The sequence below is a fragment of the Melitaea cinxia genome, chromosome 1 (assembly GCF_905220565.1).
Source record: "Melitaea cinxia chromosome 1, ilMelCinx1.1, whole genome shotgun sequence".
NCBI lineage: Eukaryota > Metazoa > Arthropoda > Insecta > Lepidoptera > Nymphalidae > Melitaea > Melitaea cinxia.
In genome coordinates, this window is record NC_059394.1 from 2,891,455 (window position 1) to 2,912,879 (window position 21,425).

Here is a 21,425-nt window from a genome sequence, read left to right on the forward strand (position 1 = left end):
TGGGATATTACAGGCTGAAGCGTAAACATGACTTATATAAGCATTACTGACGTGAGTTGGAGCTGAAGAATTTTATTGTTCAAAACGTAAATAAGCAAAAATATATTTTAATATTCGGTGTACTATCTCTCTTCCTCAAAGCATTCGACTCGTGTAGTTCTGCTGCATTACTCTTAATTACTGTCAATTTGAAACTTGCACAGGGAAAGGTTATATAGTATTATACACTAAATAGCCTCCCCGTATGTTCAAAGTTTAATTAAATCTCAGAATTAGGTTCAAGTAGAACCTAATACCGAGATTTGCAATGAATGTAACTTATAAAGTAAACAGCCATCACGTACAACTAGTTTTTGGTGTGATGCGCGGTTCCAAGCTAATAAAAAAAAAAAACATTTTACTGCTCAGGGTTTTTTTTAAATGTTCGAAATATCTTTATGTACAAATTGTGGAAATTGGTTTCAAATCGTAAAGACAAAAATGAATTAAAGTGACCACAAAATTTAAATTTATGAAGATTTGTGTATTTTTAAATAATCTATAAACAGGTCATATATTATAAAAATAAAACACAATCACCTATTCATTCGATGTAAATTTAAAACTTTAAAAAGACGTGATGGCGCCTTGACATATTGTTGCAGAAATCATTATTTTTATCACATGTAAGAATCGTGTGTTTCATTTATTTATAATTACTGATATACTGTATGCAAAATACATTAAGACACCTGTGCGTTTTAACTTAAAAAAAATCTATGAAATATTCATAATATTTTTTTGGTCAAACTAACCATTGTTTGACCAAGATTTATAGGACAGTTGTCGAAAAGACTATTTTTAACGGAATTTAGGCACGACCTCACAAGGATTTATATTCAAATATCTGCAGCTGCTGTTGTGGAATTTATTTCATCGTATAACAATAAAAACTCTGATGACGCACCACGCATTTTAATTAAATAGTACCGAGGGAATTATAAATTAAAACGTAGTACTTAAAACTACAGGGCATAAGTACCTACTCATGTATATATGTGTACATGAAATATATAAAACTTAATACATGTAAATAAATTCTTCTCTAACTCAACAGTCATCAGCATTATTTACTTCAGCGTTGAGAGTCCGGAAACACCAAAGCAGCAACCTCAAAAACATAATCGGTTGCTTTAGTTTCGTCCCCTAAATCCTACCAAGGCCTTGATCAACATTATTAATACGTCGCCGAAATGTACATAACACGAGCAGTTTCCGCCCTGGTATTTCCATGACTCCGCTCATTCACAGGGCATAAACCTAAGGAAGTATGATATAACCTACTTGCGTCATAACATCGACAGACGACGGTGAATCAGTGACACGGAATATTAATTTATTGGATGTAAATCAAATAACAATGATGTCTAAATGACACTGTTGAATACATTCGCCTAATTCAATTTTTATTGTGTGTATTATTTCTATTTTTAGTAATTAATTATACACTTACCGAATTAGTTAAACTTTTTGAGAATAATAATTTAAATTTAAATTTAACAATCATTTAATTCAATAATAATTTTAATTTTTGTGTAAATGTTAGTTACTTACGTTTTTTTTATGTATAAGTATGTAATAAAAGACTTTTTTTCTAAAAAACTATTTCTATTGCAAAAAAAAAACATTGTCAGTAATGTAAGATACATACATATATATATACATCAATGTAAGATACATCAATAGGTATCAAAGAAAATATTTAAAAGAAGCCGTAAATGTATTCGCCAGAAATAATTTACGAATTTTTATTGTAAGGGTTATAAGAGTGATTTTCGGCCTGTATCATCCCACTGCTGGGCTCTTTCTCGACATAGGAGAAGGTTTGGAGTTTAATCCAACCACGCTGCTCCACGCGGGTTGGCGGATATGATGATACATGTATGTAAACTAAAATATTATATAATATATATTCATACTAAAATAACAAATCTCTCCTCATAGTCTTGATTGGTTACGGGATAACTATTTCGATTGATTTTTAGTAAGAAAATTAGATTGCTATTTAAAAATGGCGGGAGCCATTCCACGCAAACCTACTTTTTACAATAATACTTCATCTGCTAATAGTTTATATTTTTAGGTTTTGATATTATTTATAATAATCTTTTACGTAAAAGTTGTAATTTTTTAAACTGTCAGTGCCTATTCTGACATGCTATAAACGGTATATGTTCATGGCAATAACCAAAACGACAGCAAAAAAAAATGAAACGTGACAACTAATGGAAAAAGCCAGCAAAGCACGTTTAGCATATGTACGATCAGAAAGTTACTACAATCGAAATAAATTCCGACAACGCAAACATTTTTCATTAACAAACTTCAAAAAAAGGAGGAGGTTCTCAATTCGACTGTATTTTTTTTTTTTTTTTTATTTTATCCTCAGAACTTTGGACTGGGTACTTGGACCGATTTCGAAAATTTTTCTTTTTTTTGATCGAAAGCTGGTGCATGTCATATGGTCCCATTTAAATTTAATGCGCATTAACCCGAGTAGAAATTTTTTCGTCTTCCTTAGAAGGACCGGACCGGGCATGCCTGATCTGGACCGGATAAGGTATGTAACGCAGAAGATTTGTCTGGACCTGATCAGGATGAGATGAGATTTCCTGATCGGGTCCAGATCAGGATATCTCATCTAATCAGCCGGTTCGGTTCGGTCCTTTTTAAAAGCACGAATGTATATTATTGAAAAAATGTTTGTTAAAAAAAAGCTAATTGATATTATAAATGTGTTACTTAACATAATTATTATGATATTTATTTCCATTTATTTTTTTGGCAAGCTCTATCTGGACCAGACCTGGTCCTGATCTGTCATGCCTCATCCGGTCCTGATCCGGTCCAGATACATGATCTGGTTGAGCCTGACCTTTTTTCTAGTCGGGAACTTCACTTTTTTTTCGTTTACGTTGTATTGCTGGTCGATGTAATTGAAGTCGGTTTTTTTTTTCGTTTGCGAGAAACCAAAATTATCAATCAACCAATTAGCATACCAAATTGTTTGTTTACCGTCTTGACTACATTTAAATCGTATATATTGCTTTGAAAGATGTCAGGAATATTAAAGTTGGACCGCTTCAAGTCGTACACACGTTTTGACAGCAATAATAGCGGTATCCGCCTACATTACTACATCATATAAAATAAAATCACTCGTATGTATGTCTGTTGTAAGCTTTGTAACAGATTTTGATATTTCATTTGATATTAATTTGAGTATGTATAAGTAGTAGTGTTTAATAATACGTATATTAGTGTATATTATAGGTTTGTGTAAATTAGAGATACGCTACTAACCTAAAAAAGTGTTGGAAATTGCACCGTGCACTTACTTACATTACGAACACCTATAATTACATATATCAAAATAGAGTGATTTTTTTACGTACATCATACCAATCTGCCAAGTTGTCTATACAATTATATATGTTTACACTTTACTAACTACGACTAAAATAATGTCATAAGCAAGTACAAACAACACCGGGGCGGTCGTTAATAACATAAAGAGGTGCTTTATTTGCCGCGCCGCAAAGAGGTACGTTTTTCTGAAAACAACGCATAATATGCCAATCGTGAGGTAACGTGATAGATTTTTTTTTTAGTAAGCAAGAGTTACTTGTATTACTCTTGGATATTTTTTCTTTGTACAGAACGAGATATTTATTATATTGCTTCATTGCAACTGTTATTAACTGCATGGAAACAGTCTGCGTATATTACAGTATTTGAAATAAAAGAATTTAAAACACGAAATTTTAAGAAAGTCAGTCAGTCAGTCTCAGTAAGAGAGTCAGTCAGTCAGTCCTAAAATGATTATACTAAAAAATACGTGTTTATCTTTTCTAATACATTGTATTTTAACACATTAGCAGAACGGCAATTTAACCTATTTTTATATCCTATAATATTATAGTATTTAAAAATCATTATTTTTATACTATTATAATCGCATCTTAAAGTAGGTCAGTGGTCATTCCTTAGCTTAAAAATATTTATTTGAGTAGCTTCGGTAAACTTTTAATTCGATGAAGAACCGTCAATATAGTGCTATAATGACTTTCCGAAGGTGTCAATCAGGGTCTAAGGATATTGATTAATTGGTTTAATGGCTTTCAATTGTACCAATATAGCACGGTTGATTCCGCCAATGTCACGTATAGAAAGACATTAATATTATCTACTATATAACCAGACAGTCTTGTCTTTCAAACAGTCAAACAAGTGAAGTTCAAATAATCGTTGTTTTAGAAAATAAGTGTACATATATTGTAGTTAGCAAATAAGTGTAAATATAATAAAAATAATTACTGTATAAAAATATAAAAAAGCAATATGTAGAATAGTGTTGATCAGTGGACTCACGTCGACTTTTAGAAATTTTAAGACTAGTTATTAAGGCTTCTGGATTCTAAAGTTGCGGTGAAGTACCGATGCATGTTAAAAAATAATAATAATAATATATGGGATAACAAAAGCACGGGCATAATAAGCCTGTGGATATATCACATAATTAAAAAAAATCGTTGTTTTCTGTTATAATTTTCTGCGCAATTTTTTTTATTCCATTAGAAGCTTCTTCGAAGTACTATGAAACTTGAAAAACAAAATTTATCCGAATCGGTCAAGACCTTATCGAGTTTCGCTCATAGCAACACGTACTAATTCATTTATGTTTATATAGATAGATTGTTATTAGTAAAATACTTAATATGGGTGTAGACCACGCTGTACCAAACTATACAAGTTATCAAACAATAACAGACGGGAATTATTCAACATTTAAGACACGACCAGGTACAGCAGTACCAATACCAGGTAGTGCAACAAAAAAGTGACATGAGACAAAAAATGACATGAAAACGGCATATAGAATAGTCAACCATTCCACGTACGTTCCTTGCAGTAAAATATGGGAAATAATCGTATCTTCTCCAAGTATAGAGAGAAGTGACACATTGGCAAAGTCATAGATGCTATTTTGTCACTGTTGAACATGAACATGTCACTTTAGAAGTATATGATAATTCTACAATTTCGTTCGTCGATAAAATAATTTTAATTAGCTTTTAAAATAATAAAAGATTCCATTTTTATAACGTTTTAACTTGAATTTATACTTTAGTATTACTCAGAAAAAAATTTTATTTCTCATTTACTGTTTCTATAAATCAATACAGTTTTTTTTTCCAATTAAAAAAAAAGCTTCATTTAGCCGAATTAATTTTGTCGAAACTACGTCAAACGATAACTGTTAAAAATTGAATAGAATTTGTGTTACAACGCGAACCACGTAGTGATCTACAAGCAATAAAACAATATCGATCGTGAACTTGGGCACGTCTGACGGTATATGGTAATATGGTACAAGTACAAAGAACAGGAAAACCAGTCGTCCGACAAGACACGTGGTAGATGTGTTAATGGCACTGATACACATGTGTTTTTTCGATAATGTAGCTTAAAAAAGAAATAACTTAGGTACCTTTTGCATTAGTGCACACACACTAGGATCTAAATCGAAAGATCATATATGTACGGATATAGAGGATGGTTGTGAAAGATAAGTGTAAAATTAAAAAATGAATGCTTGCCAATTCTCAAAGATCTGCATGATTGATTCACCTCTAAAATATTAAGCTTTTTTTTTGATTGAAATGTACAGACTGACATGCCGTGATGATTTAGATATCCAGGTTTATTTCATCATAACCACTATCATCATTTCAACTTATCGCAGTCCAATGTTGGACATAGGCCTCCACAAGATCGCGCCAAAAATGGCGTGAACTCATGTATTTTGCCCATAGTCACCACGCTGAGCAGGCGGGTTGGTGACCACAGGGCTGGCTTTGTCGCACCGAAGACGCTGCTGCCCGTCTTCGGCCTGAGCAATTTCAATTACGATTCATTTAGTCAGATACTTCATGATTTATGAAACTATTTTACAAAACATTTCCGAAAATAAAAGAAATATTTACTTATTTTTATTTGTAATCTTCAAAATACTAGATCGATCAATAAGTCCCGAGACTAACCTGGACATGGCGCATATATTAAAAACTCTTTTGATTTTTAAAAAGTACTGGCTATCAATACAAGAATATGTGTCAAATTTTTAAAAATGGAACAATAAAATTATTGATTTTGAAACATTTAAGTGACGCTACGGTTGTAATTTCGATACAATGGATAAAAACGAGTTTCGCGTGTTGATAAAACATTGTTTTTTAATGGGAAAAAATACCGTTGAAGCACAGCAATGGCTTATAAAATGTTATGCAGGATCAGCTCCCTCTAAAGCAACCATTTGTCGGTGGTATGCCGACTTCAAACGCGGTCGCATGGACACCAATGATGGGGAACGCTCAGGTCGTCCAAATGAAGCAGTGACTCAACAAAATATTAACCAAGTCCTCAAAATCGTATTGGAAGATCGGAAGGTAAAAGTGCGAGAGATAGCCGAGATAGTGAAGATTTCAGCTGGTAGTGTTTTCACTATTTTACATAAAAATTTGGCCATGAAAAAGCTTTTTTCTAAGTGGGCGCCGCGTTTGCTTACAACTAATCAAAAGCAACAACGTATCAATGATTCAGAGCGATGTTTGGCGCTGATGAATCATAATAAAAAGGATTTTTTACGTCGGTATGTAACAATGGATGAAACCTGGATATACCATTTCACTCCGGAATCCAATCGGCAGGCAGCGGAGTGGAGAGCGGCTGGTGAAAGCCGCCCGAAGCGTCCAAAGACTCAGAAATCGGCCGGTAAGGTTATGGCGTCTATATTTTGGGATGCGCATGGAATACTTTTCATCGACTACCTTGAAAAGGGGCAAAATATAAATAGTGACTATTACATGTGCTTATTGGAGCGATTGAAGTACGAAATTGCGGATAAACGGCCTCACATGAACAAAAAGAAAGTGGTGTTTCACCAGGACAACGCGCCTTGTCACAAGTCCGTGAGAACGATGGCCAAAATTAACGAGGGGGGCTTCGAATTGCTTCCTCATCCCCCTTATTCACCAGACTTGGCCCCCAGCGATTACTGGCTGTTTGCAGACCTCAAAAAAATGCTTCAGGGTAAGAAATTGGACTCAAATAGTGAAGTTATCGCAGCAACGGAGGATTATTTTGAAGCCAAAGACAAATCGTTCTACACACATGGGATAGAAAAGTTAGAAAAGCGTTGGAGGGACTGTATCGCTCTTGGAGGAGACCATGTTGATGAATAAAAATTAATTTTATAAAAAAGACCTTTTTTTAGTACTTAGTCTCGGGACTTATTGAACCACGTGTTATATTTTTTTTTTTTTTTTATTAAGTACTTTAAGATGAAATAGAGTTCATTTTATTACTTAATAATCGCATAAATTTCCAATCCCTATTAATATTATAAATGTGAATTAAGTTTTTTTGTTACGCTTTCACGCGAAAACTACTAAACCGATAATCATGAAACTTTGTACACATATTTTTGGAGATATGAGAAGCGACATAGGATACTTTTTATTGAATAAAAAAATCATTGCGAGCGACACTGCAGGTAAAAGTTAGTTTGTTTATAAAACAGTAATATCAGTTAGATCAATGCGGTTTGACGTCAAGTTTTATTTGAATATGAAATAGTTGCGTATTTGGATTTTTGAATAGCATTCAATAACGTCTGTCTGCCGCCGATGAAGAGAGCACGTAATTTCATTAGAAAATCGTAAGTTGCGGACAATGGCTTCATATTAGCTTATCAATTAGGTCTACTGCGGACAAGTCACGTAAGCCGATTTTTATATATTTTTATTCTGTTCTGAACTTCAACAACATGTAAATTTTTCACTGTTGAATAGATTTCCTCGAGATATTTTAACCACACTCTCGTACTCTCGAGGGTTTTATCCACTAACTCGGCTATTTTTTATGTTATAAACTATCATTAAATTATAATTTAAAATTTATTTTACTAAGAATACTCATGAATAATACAATGAATTTTGATAAAACATCTAAGATTTATTCCAACAAGTGATATTAATTCTTGTAATTCTTTGTATCAACTTGTTTTAAATAATTATGTTTTACTCTTTCAAAAGTACTCGTAACTGCAAAGGAACATGTTCTAACAACTTTTTTTATTAAATATAGTGCACAGCAAGAAATAACTCGCTCAAAATCTGGTACTCTAGATTTTCGGGCTGTGACGGAGTAAGCCTCACAATCAGTACTGTATACTGTTGTGTTTTTGAGGTGAGTAAGATATCTAGAGTTCCGTCGGAAAGCCAGGGGTAGGGTCAGTAACGCACTTGCGATTCCTCCGATGTTGCAGTCAGGCTACGATAACAGTTTATGATCAGGGCGTACGCCGTATTTTTACTAAAATATGATCTGGTTATAAGGTTCTGTATGATGGATACGTTAACATTTTTATCTTTTCCCCCTATAAAACATAACTTTTATATTGGATTTTATATGGATTTTAATAATTTTTACAAATATCTACACAATTCAAAATAAGTAATGTAAAGTTTGTTAATTATCACTAAAAGTACTTCTGTGTAGACTACGACATAAATATATTTCTTTTATATAGGATATATCGTGTAAAATTCGAAATCAATTGAAGCATTAAAAAATTAAAAAATACACACGCGCTTACACCGACGTCACTACTTTTTCGTTAGTCCTACAAAATAGGTTCTCTTGTACGTGCTTTTAAGAAAAAACCAAAGCACGTATGTAATCACTAATAATAGCATTTAATCAAAGACGCGATCTACAGAAAGCCGACTGTTACTAGTCTCTTTGAATTTTCGATTATATATCGATAATAGGTAACAGTATTGACTTTCGAAGCATGGTTTACGTAGTGGAGACTAGAGTACGAGCAGTAGAACAAAAGTAACGGTGGTTCATGAGGTCCTTGCACTGCACCTCTTTTGCTGTTATCACAGTATCTCGATGTCGTATCGTACGATCTGACAGGCGAGGCGTAGGCTGAATGTCTACCGAGGTAACTATATGCATTCAGTTCTCCGAAGAGATTGATAATTGGAAATGTGTATGCTCTGATTGTGGCTGGCTGGCAATTGTTAGGATTAATGTACATTATAATGCCAATGCAAACTTTTCTAGGTAATAAAGTAAAGCTAAAGAGTTACTTTGTAGGAGAGTGATAGGTCTAATTTGTTTTTTTTTTCTTCAGTAGTCATCAATTTTTATGGTTGATATTGACGATTTCTGCACAAAAGTATGACAACGTGTTGTTATATTTCCTAAGTTGTGACCAAATGTATAAGCTTAAGTTATAATTGAGGCTATTTTCTGTATTCCAAACCAACAGAAAAAGGTCAGGTAATTTCTAAAAATCTTAAATTATTCAAAATTAATTACTAATGTGTCTACAATTTAATGAAATATATAAGTATAAATTATAGTGATTTATGCTAGGATTCCAACATTTTTACAATTTTTGTCTGTCTGTCTGTATGTTTCTTCCGGCTAATCTCTGAAATGGTTGGACCGATTTTGACGTGAGGATTGTCGTTGGCAGATAGCTGATGTCATCATTACAGCCTATACCGTCCACTGCTGGACATAGGCTTCCACAAGTTTACGCCAAAAATAACGTGAACTCATGTGTTTTGCCCATAGTCACCACGCTGGGCAGGCGGGTTGGTGACCGCAGTACTGGCTTTGTCGCACCAAAGACGCTGCTGCCCGTCTTCGGCCTGTGTATTTCAAAGCCAGCAGTTGGATGGTTATCCCGCCATCGGTCGGCTTCTTAAGTTCCAAGGTGGTTGTGGAACCTTGTTATCCCTTAGTCGCCTCTTACGACACCCACGGGAAGAGAAGGGGTGGCTAAATTCTTTAGTGCCGTAGCCACACAGCACGATAGCTGATGTAATAAGGAGTAACATATGCTACTTTTATTTTAGAAATTTATTTATTTTAGACCTCTGCGAACTGAAAAAATATTTTTTGTTAAATTCCACGCGGAGCTAGTAAAATATATGTTTTTAAGTATTATTCCTCTGGATATTTGTGATCGAGTTAATGCTATGAATTGCAAATGTCACAATGGCATCGAGTCGCGACTCCTGTACCCTCTATATACAAACCCTACTATTGTTGATGCTTTGTTTCCTATTGTTACGATACTCGATCGACTTGCATTATTCTTAGAATATCAATGTCGACATCCAACACGTTTCCAGAATTATGTTAAGGATTTATTTACTAAACCATCAATATTTAATGGAATACAAGTAAAGTCATTCTGTGTTTAGTTATTTGGAGAAATATTCAAATTGAAATTAATAGGATGTTACATTGTTTCAGAGTATTATAAACTAATATTCATGTATTTTTGTCATTTTTTTTAAATATCTAACAGTAATTACAGTGGAACCAGTAAGTAAGCAGTAAAGTATTTCTATACTGTATTCAATTTCGGTGATAAGTACCTATCGCTAGTTGTAGCAGTAGTACCAATTGCACTATGCTATGTTTATGTAATTTAAAAATTTAATTTATATTTTAAATAATAATAAAGTGTTACACTAAAGACAGATAAAATTAAAAATAAATAAATAAATATTTACAACATACACACATGGTCATCTGTTCCTAAGGTAAGCAAACTTAATGCTTGTGTTATAGGTAACAGACGACTGGTATAGCTACATTTTTTTTGATAAACATACATAGAAATAATACATATATAAATAAACATATTTATTACACCCAGAATCGGGGTGGGAATCGAACTCACGATCCCCGGAGCAGAAAGCAGGGTTACTACAAACTTCCTCGGAGGGGACTTGTCACTGCCGAGCATCATCACCGCGATGCTCGGCGACTACGAGTCCTAGAAGGCGATGGTTTCCTTCTGCGAGACAGTAATATCCCAGAAGAAGAATGACGAGCGGGTGAGGGGGCCGCCAACGAGGCCCCTCTCCGCAGGCGACGAACGGGGGTGCGTAGGAGGCGCTACTTACTGCGCCTCCAGTAACGCGCCTGTGCCCGTGTCGAGCCGGGATGGGAACCCGGTCCTGCTAGACACAGCGTCGTCGGGATTGTTCAGAGGTGAGCCGGACAGTCTCCATGGAGGAGAAGTCTGGCCTTTTCGCCGAGGCCAGCTTGTCGCTGGAGGGTGTTGCCTGCAGATCCAGGATGCAGGGGTTAGGTCAGTATTGCACCCCCAATTGCTGAAGCCAACATACAGTCTAGGACTACCTACCCGGGCGTCCTGGATGTCACCCGTAAATGGGTTCCCCTGCGATAAAAAAAAAGGTTTACTACAAGCTGCGCCAACGGGCAAGTCAAGTAAAATATAATTTAAATTAACAAATAATAAACCAGTATTAAAATTATATCATTACAGCCTATACAGTCCACTGCTGGACATAGGCCTCCACAAGTTTACGCCAAAAATAACGTGAACTCATGTGTTTTGCCCATAGTCACCACGCTGGGCAGGCGGGTTGGTGACCGCAGTACTGGCTTTGTCGCACCGAAGACGCTGCTGCCCGTCTTCGGCCTGTGTATTTCAAAGCCAGCAGTTGGATGGTTATCCCGCCATCGGTCGGCTTCTTAAGTTCCAAGGTGGTTGTGGAACCTTGTTATCCCTTAGTCACCTCTTACGACACCCACGGGAAGAGAGGGGGTGGCTAAATTCTTTAGTGCCGTAGCCACACAGCACAATAAAATTATATAAAGAAGATATATTACATGAAATATATATTACACTATTAGCAGAACTCGTTATATGTATACGTAACTGTATTTCATCTTACACTTATATACCTATAATAAAATTACTTCAAAATACGTAAGTCACTAAACGAACGCTTTTAACTTCTACGTTATGGAAAAAAGAGAGCGCTTGGGTACTAAAGAAATCGTTTAAAATAGATTAAATCTTAAAAAACTTAAATAAAACAAATCGGTTAAACTTACGAGTTTATTTTGAATAAATATCGCATTGAGATAATAGGACGAAGACCTCACTATCACAGCGTTATACGACAAAGCATATATTTATAAAAACACTGCATATGTTCGCATTATAATAAATCAAACCATTCCTACGTGATACCAATAAACATCTTATAAGATAATATCGTAACGTGAGTCAGGTCCACAGAACCAGGTGGTCATATAAATGTTTCCGGCTACGCGCGAAGTACGTGCAAACCCGCAAATTTGACTGTTATAACTACTTAGAGGTACTTTATGCCGTGGGCTCTGATTTTATCATCGAGGGGATCGTAACAAAGCTAGGTAGCAGCATCGTGTTTGAAATAACAATATGTATATATTAAAAAATAGTACTGAGTCGGTTCATTCAGTTACTTTATAGAATAATTTTGGTGTTCTGTTAAATTTTAAATATGGATTGGAATTATTATTATGTTTTTAGCCGTAATTGAAACTTAAAGAAGCTACCATATATAATAGATAATAATTGTAAAACAATAATCATCTTCAATTTTAGATTTAAAATTTATATTTGTATTAATTAAAGTGTTAATGTGTAAGAATTGGTAGCAAACAGTTAACTTAATAAACAGCGATAAAATAATAATAATAATAATAATAATAAATCTTTATTGTACACCAAGAGTGAGCAAAATTACAAAAATAAAAACAGGAGATAAGTACAAAAGGCGACCTTATCGCTAATGAGCGATCTCTTCCAGGCAACCTTTGGGTAGAGTAAATGATATATATGTAGACAGTTTAGGTGTACAGTTTTACCTAAACATATACAATATATTTAGACAAATAAATAATGTAAAAAAAAAGTATATGTACGTACATGACATATATAAATGGAAAGTTGTAATAGACATACATAGACGTTTATATAGTAAATGAATTATTGTGATAAGATTCAAAGTGAGGACAGGAGATAATATGTGACTAGATAGAAGGATTAAAATTGAAGGAAATAGTGTTTTACAGACTTCTTGAAAATTGGAAGGGATTCAACGCGTCTGATGGGCAAAGGTAGGGACTCCCAAAGCCGAGCAGCTTGGACAGTAAATGATTTAGTATAGAAATTAGTGGAGTGGGGAGGAATTTTAAGAAGTAAACTATCATCGGAGCGAAGGCTTCGCTCATGAGACTCGCTGAGATACTTAAAACGTTCACGTTGGTAAGGAGTAGCAGGATTAAATAGTAAAACATAAAATGCAATATAAAACATAAAATCTAATAATAAAGTCTGAAAATTTTGTTTCATTATAATGACTGAAATTCGCGTAAGCATTAGAAAACAATATAACGAACAGTTGGAAACACTGCACTTAAGTAGATTATAGATATTGTCAAAATAATAGCATCTTAACGTCCTCCACCCAAGCAATTTTGTTAAGAAGGTTTTTATCAAACATGAAAGAAAACCGATGTTTCGCACCTACACGACACACACATCACTACACCGAAACGGTCGATGTCGTTGATTTAACACTTATTACTACACTATTCAAAATAAAGTTTTCATTAATATGAACATAAAATATTTACATTAAGATCATAAATGTAGATCAAAATTTATCAATCGAACTACTTCGACACTAACACACAATTTATACCTCATTCACATAGCTTCAGCCTGTAATATCCCGCTGCTGGGCATAGGCCTCTTTCCCCATGTAGGAGAACGATCAGAGCTTAATTCACCGTGTTGCTCCAATGCGGGTTGGCGGATATATTCCCTACTATGAGTAACGATCGCTATCAGGTGTACACCTGATATGATGATAACAACCGAGACCGACAGCTTAACGTGCTCCCTGAGGCACGCTGGGGAGACCCAAAAGGACTAACAACCAGACCGGAAATAAATATTTGTATAAACAAATGTCCACTCCGAGTGGGAATCGAACCCGCGACCGTTGGTGTTTAGGCGCCGCCGACACGGCACACGCACAATTGCTTCAGTGCCATTGAGGGTTTTTTATAGATCAATGTTCAGAGCGGCCGTCATTCAAATAAAAATATCCAAATTAGCCATAACTATAGTTCATCATTACAGCCTATACAGTCCACTGCTGGACATAGGCCTCCACAAGTTTACGCCAAAAATAACGTGAACTCATGTGTTTTGCCCATAGTCACCACGCTGGGCAGACGGGTTGGTGACCGCAGTACTGGCTTTGTCGCACCGAAGACGCTGCTGCCCGTCTTCGGCCTGTGTATTTCAAAGCCAGCAGTTGGATGGTTATCCCGCCATCGGTCGGCTTCTTAAGTTCCAAGGTGGTTGTGGAACCTTGTTATCCCTTAGTCGTCTCTTACGACACCCACGGGAAGAGAGGGGGTGGCTAAATTCTTTAGTGCCGTAGCCACACAGCACGACTATATACGACGACACGACACGACCACTAGACAACTATAGTTGAAAGTTGAATATTACACTAAAAGACCAAGATCTATTAATCTAGCTATACTTTTTTATGTACCTAAATATACTACATAAAGTTCTTACTTAGCCATACGTATAAGTTATTTACGGCTTCACTAACGATGAGAATTTCCTCAGTCATTACAATTTCTGCTCGGCGTTATCGTAAAGTTTCTAAGAAGGTGCAAGGCGCACGGCGCTAGCGCGATAAATCCTCGTGAATGAACTCGACAGACACGTAGGATTTGATTTACTAATATTGAAAAATAAAAACTTAATCTGTGGTTTAATCTAACGTTTGTTGACGTTACTGTCGCAGTTATTGTTCGTGATCGTATCTTTTAAACAAATTAAAAATTAGTTTAATAACGAACTTCCAAAAACAAATACTACTAATAAATTGAATTGATTTTATTTTTTAACCGACTTCAAAAAAGGGGGAGGTTGAGAAACCTAGAAATTAAACCGGATATATATTTTTTATGTATTTTCTGGATAATTTCGTCGTTTATGAACCGATTTTGATAATTCTTTTTTTGTTGGAAAGGAAATATTGCAAGAGTGGTACCACGATAAGGAAATCAGGATCTGATGATGGCATCTCAGAGAAATCGAGGGGAACCCTCGAAAATCGTAGTGACGACTAATGCGTTTGTTAATTTTTTTCGTCTACTTACGTTGTATTACTTGTCTATGTAATTGAAACCGGTTTTTTTTTTCGTTTGCGAGCAAACACAATTATTATCTTTTTAACACGTAGATATAAACGTGTGTACGAGTATGTAGAAACGTATGCACGTGCGTGTAGGTATGTAAATAGATGTATTTTGTAGAAAATTGCTACTGACGATTACTAATAAGACATATTTTTCATTAAAGGTTTTAGAATATAAAATAACATCATAGATTTAATAATAATACTCGGTTTATCTTAATTTTCAATCTCTAGATTAAGAATTATGATAAACCGAGATGGGGAAGAATATCCAGTAAAGGGACGCTTAGAATATCCAGTTGAATATCCAGGAACACTTAAGTTTAATATAATGTTCAGATTTTGATGTTTTGATTATGATTTTGCGTAAACTTTAACTTTTACAATTAATTATCAACCCAAAGAAGTGAAGGCTTATGTTCTAACTATCCGATCGTTAGCAGTGTATACGAGTACAAACTTTTATAGTATAAAGTCATATAAAAAGTTAATTCATTAAGAAAGTCTGTTGTAAATAAACGTAATGGATAGGAAGGCGTCCCGCCGGCGCCCGGATGACCACCCAGTGACTTAATGCTGTGTCTGAGCCATATTGCCAACTTAATACAAATAAATTTGTCACTTGGACTTATTTATTTTAACGGTGACATATTAACGAATGACACTTTATACACAGACTGCCGTTGTATAGACTTATATATATGTATATGTATGTATTCGATTAATTTAAGCTAACATACTGACAGACTTCGTCTGGTTTCAATGTAAAGTTTGATTTTCCTAATTATCTATTTATGTGACTAGATGTGCCCCGCCATTTCACACGCGTTAATTTGAAAAAAAAATAGCCTATAGCCTTCCTCGATAAATGGGCTATCTAACATTCAAAGTTTTTTCAAAGTGGACCAACAGTTCCTGAGATTAGCGCGTTCAAACAAACAAACAAACAAACTCTTCAGCTTTATAATATTAGCTAGTATAGATTTAGTATTTATTGGTCAAGTTTTTACTGTTTGCAGTCACTTAAACATCCTATTCAAAACATCGCTGAAACTCAAAAAGCTAAATCGGCCTAGCTTTTCTTAACTTTACATTAATTAATAACTTTTTCTTTGAATAAGTAGATTACTGCATTTTATTCGTAATTTCTACACAAGCACTGTGTAGAATTGTACATAGTAAATCATTTTAAAATTACGGACTGAGTCATATTAATGGCAACACAATTCGGACTCAATATTCTTAAAATTAGAATATTTGTAGTAACGAAACTATACTTTTATTACGATAACCTATCAGTTAATATCAGGCTATAAATTTTACTAGTTCTTTAGACAGAATTATTTAAAATTCTTCTTCAAGAGATCACCAGTTTAATGTGTTTGCCCAACTTTCGATAAAAAAAAAATTGAAATACCCAACTCTATCTATTTTTTTAACAGCTATTAAAATGGCTACAAATAATTTGGATGTAATAAAAAAAAATCAAAACAAGACAAAACACAAACATACGTAGATTATAAAAGTAATATAAAAAAGTAATAAATAGTTAAAAATTCGGAACGGAAAAACGGAAGCGAACTGCATCAATGAGTCACGGAGATCAAAACTAAGATAACCAAAACAATAAGTGCAATGTTTCACCAGTTAGACGTGTCGGGCATCCGTCTGAGATGTCCAGTTTCCCATAACGGTCGGAGAACACTGTCGAATCGTGTAAAGTGATCGTAGCGTGCGCAGGCGCAGGCTGGCCAGCGTGTCCTGCATCCCAATTAGCTGAGCCAGACTGGACTATATAACGCGCCGTCTGCTCCTTAAGAACAATACTTCCACAACATTATACCACACAACACCCTTCGACTCACAAAGGGAATACGTGTGCCAGTGAACGATGAAGATTTTCGCGCTCTTCGTATTTGCGTGTGTTTTGTGGGAAGCGAGTGGATATCCATATCCTTACAGTTATTACGGAAATCTAGACTCGAGTGAGTTGAATATTCTCATTATTTGAATTTTTATAACTGTCTGTTAATTAATGGATACTTTTTATTAAATGTAAAATCATTAATTTTTCACATGACAGATGAGTAGTTTTATAAGATACTAACTGACCCCGCAAACGTTGTTTCACCATATATGTTATAAGCCCCGCTAATACCCCCCCCCCCTTATAACTGAGGGATATGCAAAATAGATCTTGTTCGATTTCATTCTCAGACCTACCCGAAATGCACACAAAATTTAATGAGAATCGTTCAAGCCGTTTCGGAGGAGTTTAACCACAAACACTGCGACACGAGAATTTTATATATTAGATAACTAGCAGTGATAATAAATTATGAATTTAACCAATTACAGTTTATTTTGATTGGAATGTTAGACAAATAAGTTTGTAAATTTTTGTAACAATTTGTAAAAATTGTTGAACTTTTACAGTTTCATATGGCTCTGTGGATAGTTCTCGCGGTGGCATGGCGCTAAGTCGTTACTACAATCCATACTATAACCCGAGAGCAGTCGGAGCTGGCATGGCTGCTTTCATGTTCAGGCCCCAAGAACAGTACCAGCCACAAACCAGTCAGTACTACCTGCCAGACAGACGGCGTCAAACTCAACCGGAACTAAACTACCCACAACAGAATGAAGTTTACTACCCTCAAGTGCCAGAACAATCCGATGCCTTGCCCGAACAACCAGCAGTGTTTTCTAAGAAGCCTATTGCTCCAGAATTGCCGGCTGTCACTGAACCCACAGACATCGCTGAAACGACTGAAAAAACTGAACTTGTTCCCACTACACTTAAAGCTATTGTGATACCAGAGTTAACTGAGCCTGAAATAGAGGAGGTCGATAAAGTTGTCCCCACACCTAAAAAACGTGTTACTAAAAAGAAACAAGTTAAAAGGCCAGTAGATGATGACGAAGACGACGCAGAACAATACCCTCCGAGAATACCAGCAGGAGCCTATTTCCCGATGTTCTTCGGTTATGGCGGAAGATCTGGTAGTACACCTGGTGGGGCTACCGCTATTGCTAACGCTTTCAGCACAGGGCGAGGAGGTGTCGCCACCAGCCACGCGACGGCATACGGACCCCCAAGACCAGACAGTAAACTGTAAAAACGATGTAGTAATAGCATACATCATTTTGATTTTTAGTATTGCTTATTCATTCGAACGTTTTAGCGCCATCTAGCGCGTAAACTTATAACATGCGCCTCGATGTTTCGATCTGGGTTCAAGTGAATTTTGTTGCCGTATATAAGTTCAACGTAGTGATAATAGAGGGCATAATACTCGTTTAATAAACGTTTAATTTTTTTTTTATTATAAATGCTAATATATTTGTTGTTGAACAATTTCGTGATAAACCGATATATAGAATATTCGATTATAAATTTTAGTTATTAACAATAAATTACATTTTTAAACAATTTTGGTTGTTTATTTATATTACATACACGTTAGGTAGAATACAAAAATAAATTTACACATTGTAATAAAATAAACCACAAACGGCAGGTAATTAAATCTTATTAGTTAACAGGATACTTACTGTATTGTTGCAAATTTTATTTAGCTTCAGTCTTTCAAATAAAACTGTTCTAATAAATAAAAAACATATCTACTCTTAAAAAATCAATTGTGCTTTAGACCACACGACTGAAGTAATTTTCTATAGTTACCCCTACAGTAATATACATTTAAAACGCAACTCTTTCTATCTTTACCTACTTATACCTCCTTCCCATTTTTCGTTCGCCTCGCCCGATCACATATTTCGTAACGCTCTGGTCACGCAGAAGAACTTTTACTTCAAAAACGTTTGTATATAAAATGCATGTATGACATCAAAATAAGTTAGTTTTTATTTTGATGTTTACATATGAATTTTTGGTAATCTTTATGTCAGATGATGTCAGGTGTATGATAGCAAGGTAGAGAAATCTTTAATGTAGGAAACACTAGTATGTAATTACTTTAAAATGAATCCCGGTTTTTTTTATTAATTCTCGTTTTTTTTTTTTTTTTTTTTTTAGTTTATTTAAGCTTGTTTTATCACGTTTCTTTTTTAATATAAATAAATGATAAAGTCGCCTTATCTAAATTTAATGTTTTTGCTTGCAATATTTTGTTTCTTTTTATAAAGTTAATATTTCATCATTCATCACTATCTAATCAGATACATTTCTGTACCTACAACGTAAAAAGCGATATTTTGAATTTTACATATATCATAATAAATATACTTATTGTTTTTATTCTGGACGTAGGCCTCCACAAGTCCACGCCAAAAATGGCGTGAACTCATGCGTTTTTCCCATAGTCACCACGCTGGGCAGGCGGGTTGGTGACCGCAGGGCTGGCTTTGTCGCACCGTCTTCGGCTTCTGTATTTCAAAGCCAGCAGTTGGATGGTTATCCCGCCATCGTTCGGCTTTTTAAGTTCCAAGGTGGTAGTGGAACTAATTGTGTTATCCCTTAGTCGCCTCTTACGACACCCGCGGGAAGAGAGGGGGTGGCTATATTCTTTACAACCGTAGCCACACAGCATTATTAATATTACTTTATATGAATAGAATTAGATATTAAAACTTTTTGTTACACCTTTCAAGGTACCAGCTGACAAACTGTCCACCGAGATGCAGCCAGCTGACATTAATTTTCATTTATAGTAGCATATAAACTATCACCACGTAATTTTTTAGTTGAGAGGAAATCATTGAAAATATTTTTTTCCATGTTAAGCTGCCAGCTGAGATGTAATTCACCATGATAGGGTCTGCTGGCTTTATTTTTTCTTTAAGATATTAGGTAAACTATGATCTGATAAATTTTAAAATTGGAGGAAATTACTAAAAAAACTTATTTTTTCTCCATGCGTAGACCACTGCGCGCCCCACCCACGGAATCGCAGCTGACGGTCGCGAATATTCATAATATAAATCCCTAATGCATTTCACAATTGCACCATAAAACGGCTTTGACGTACAACTTGAATTTGACCAATAATATGAGTAAAAAAGTAGCAGATAAATCTTAATGTGTGAAGGCTTAAGAAGAAACTATTATGCAAACGAATTCGTTGGAATTTTTAAAGCATACCGTATACAAATATTAATTACTCGTGTCTTTTACATTATCATTTTTGTAAGAGGTATATATTCTCGAATATTACATCGAGTTCACAATTTGCAAAGTCGTGTGTGATCTTTTGACACCATTCAGAGCCATTAGATCAAATAAACATAATGAAGATAATGTAACATACTTATATAGATATTTTAAGTCTAATTAAACATTATCTTAATTAGTGCAGAGTTTTATTTCCAACTTTTTTGTTTTGATTTCGTTCCTTATTATATGAGTATAGCTTTTATTGTATTAAATTATTTATTTTTTAATTTAGATCAAAGAATTATTATTTTTAACTTTTTAAGAGTGAGCAAAGACTTTAAAACAGTTCTACGATTACACTTCTTTTTCACGCCTACATAAGATCTGTTCTTTATACGGTTATATTGTGTGAAATCCGCAACATATAACAAAACAAAATAACCTGGACAGAATTTTCAACCTATTTCTAAAGCATTATAGACAGGTAACCAAAAAAGTTATAGGTAACCAAACTCAACCCTAACACAGAAAAGCCGACAGATAGCAGTTATTTCTATATTAGATTCTGAACGGCCATAATTATAGGCAGTCCATTTCTACTTCATCACATTAATTTTAACTGCCCCCGAGTACATTTACACCACAGACACTTGTTTTATACTCCTCTTGTTAAACGAAATTACAAAAATAACACACCTTCATACATCGATCTTGTAATTTTTATAATCAAGACTTACAAAGGATCTACCCTTTCAGCCGCTCAAAGAGGAGTGAGTGTACGACCGAAACTGGAGGGAATTCCTACTTATATTTTTTTTTGTCCTTTTATTTACACACTAGCCTTTTTTTAAATTTTGTCAATCAAAGTTATGAATATTTTGTTGTATTTGTTTTGTATCTTTTATATTCTGTAATTTCCTTAAATTTTTTTGTTATTTTACTGCAAATTATTTTGCAAACTGTATTATACTTATCCGTGGAAACTTGTGTGAAAAATGTGTTGGTGTTATGTTGTGTATGAATGTACTATGGGTTTCATTATGAGATTAAAATCATCAACTAAATGAAGTCAAATTTAACCTCGATTCGAGTATCTGTGATGTTCTTATTTTTTATCTAATTATTTTCTTTAACTCGCTTAATCC

General features: G+C 34.6%; 1 protein-coding gene across 1 annotated transcript; it reads left to right on the top strand.

Moving 5' to 3' along the window:
• The first annotated feature begins 16,992 nt into the window (after positions 1 to 16,992).
• LOC123666297 lies at positions 16,993 to 18,597 on the top strand. The gene is made up of 2 exons (XM_045600458.1): positions 16,993 to 17,149; positions 17,601 to 18,597. Exons 1-2 carry the CDS (start codon positions 17,056 to 17,058, stop codon positions 18,281 to 18,283), a joined length of 777 nt encoding a protein of 258 aa, XP_045456414.1. The 5' UTR covers positions 16,993 to 17,055; the 3' UTR covers positions 18,284 to 18,597.
• Positions 18,598 to 21,425: the final 2,828 nt, after the last annotated feature.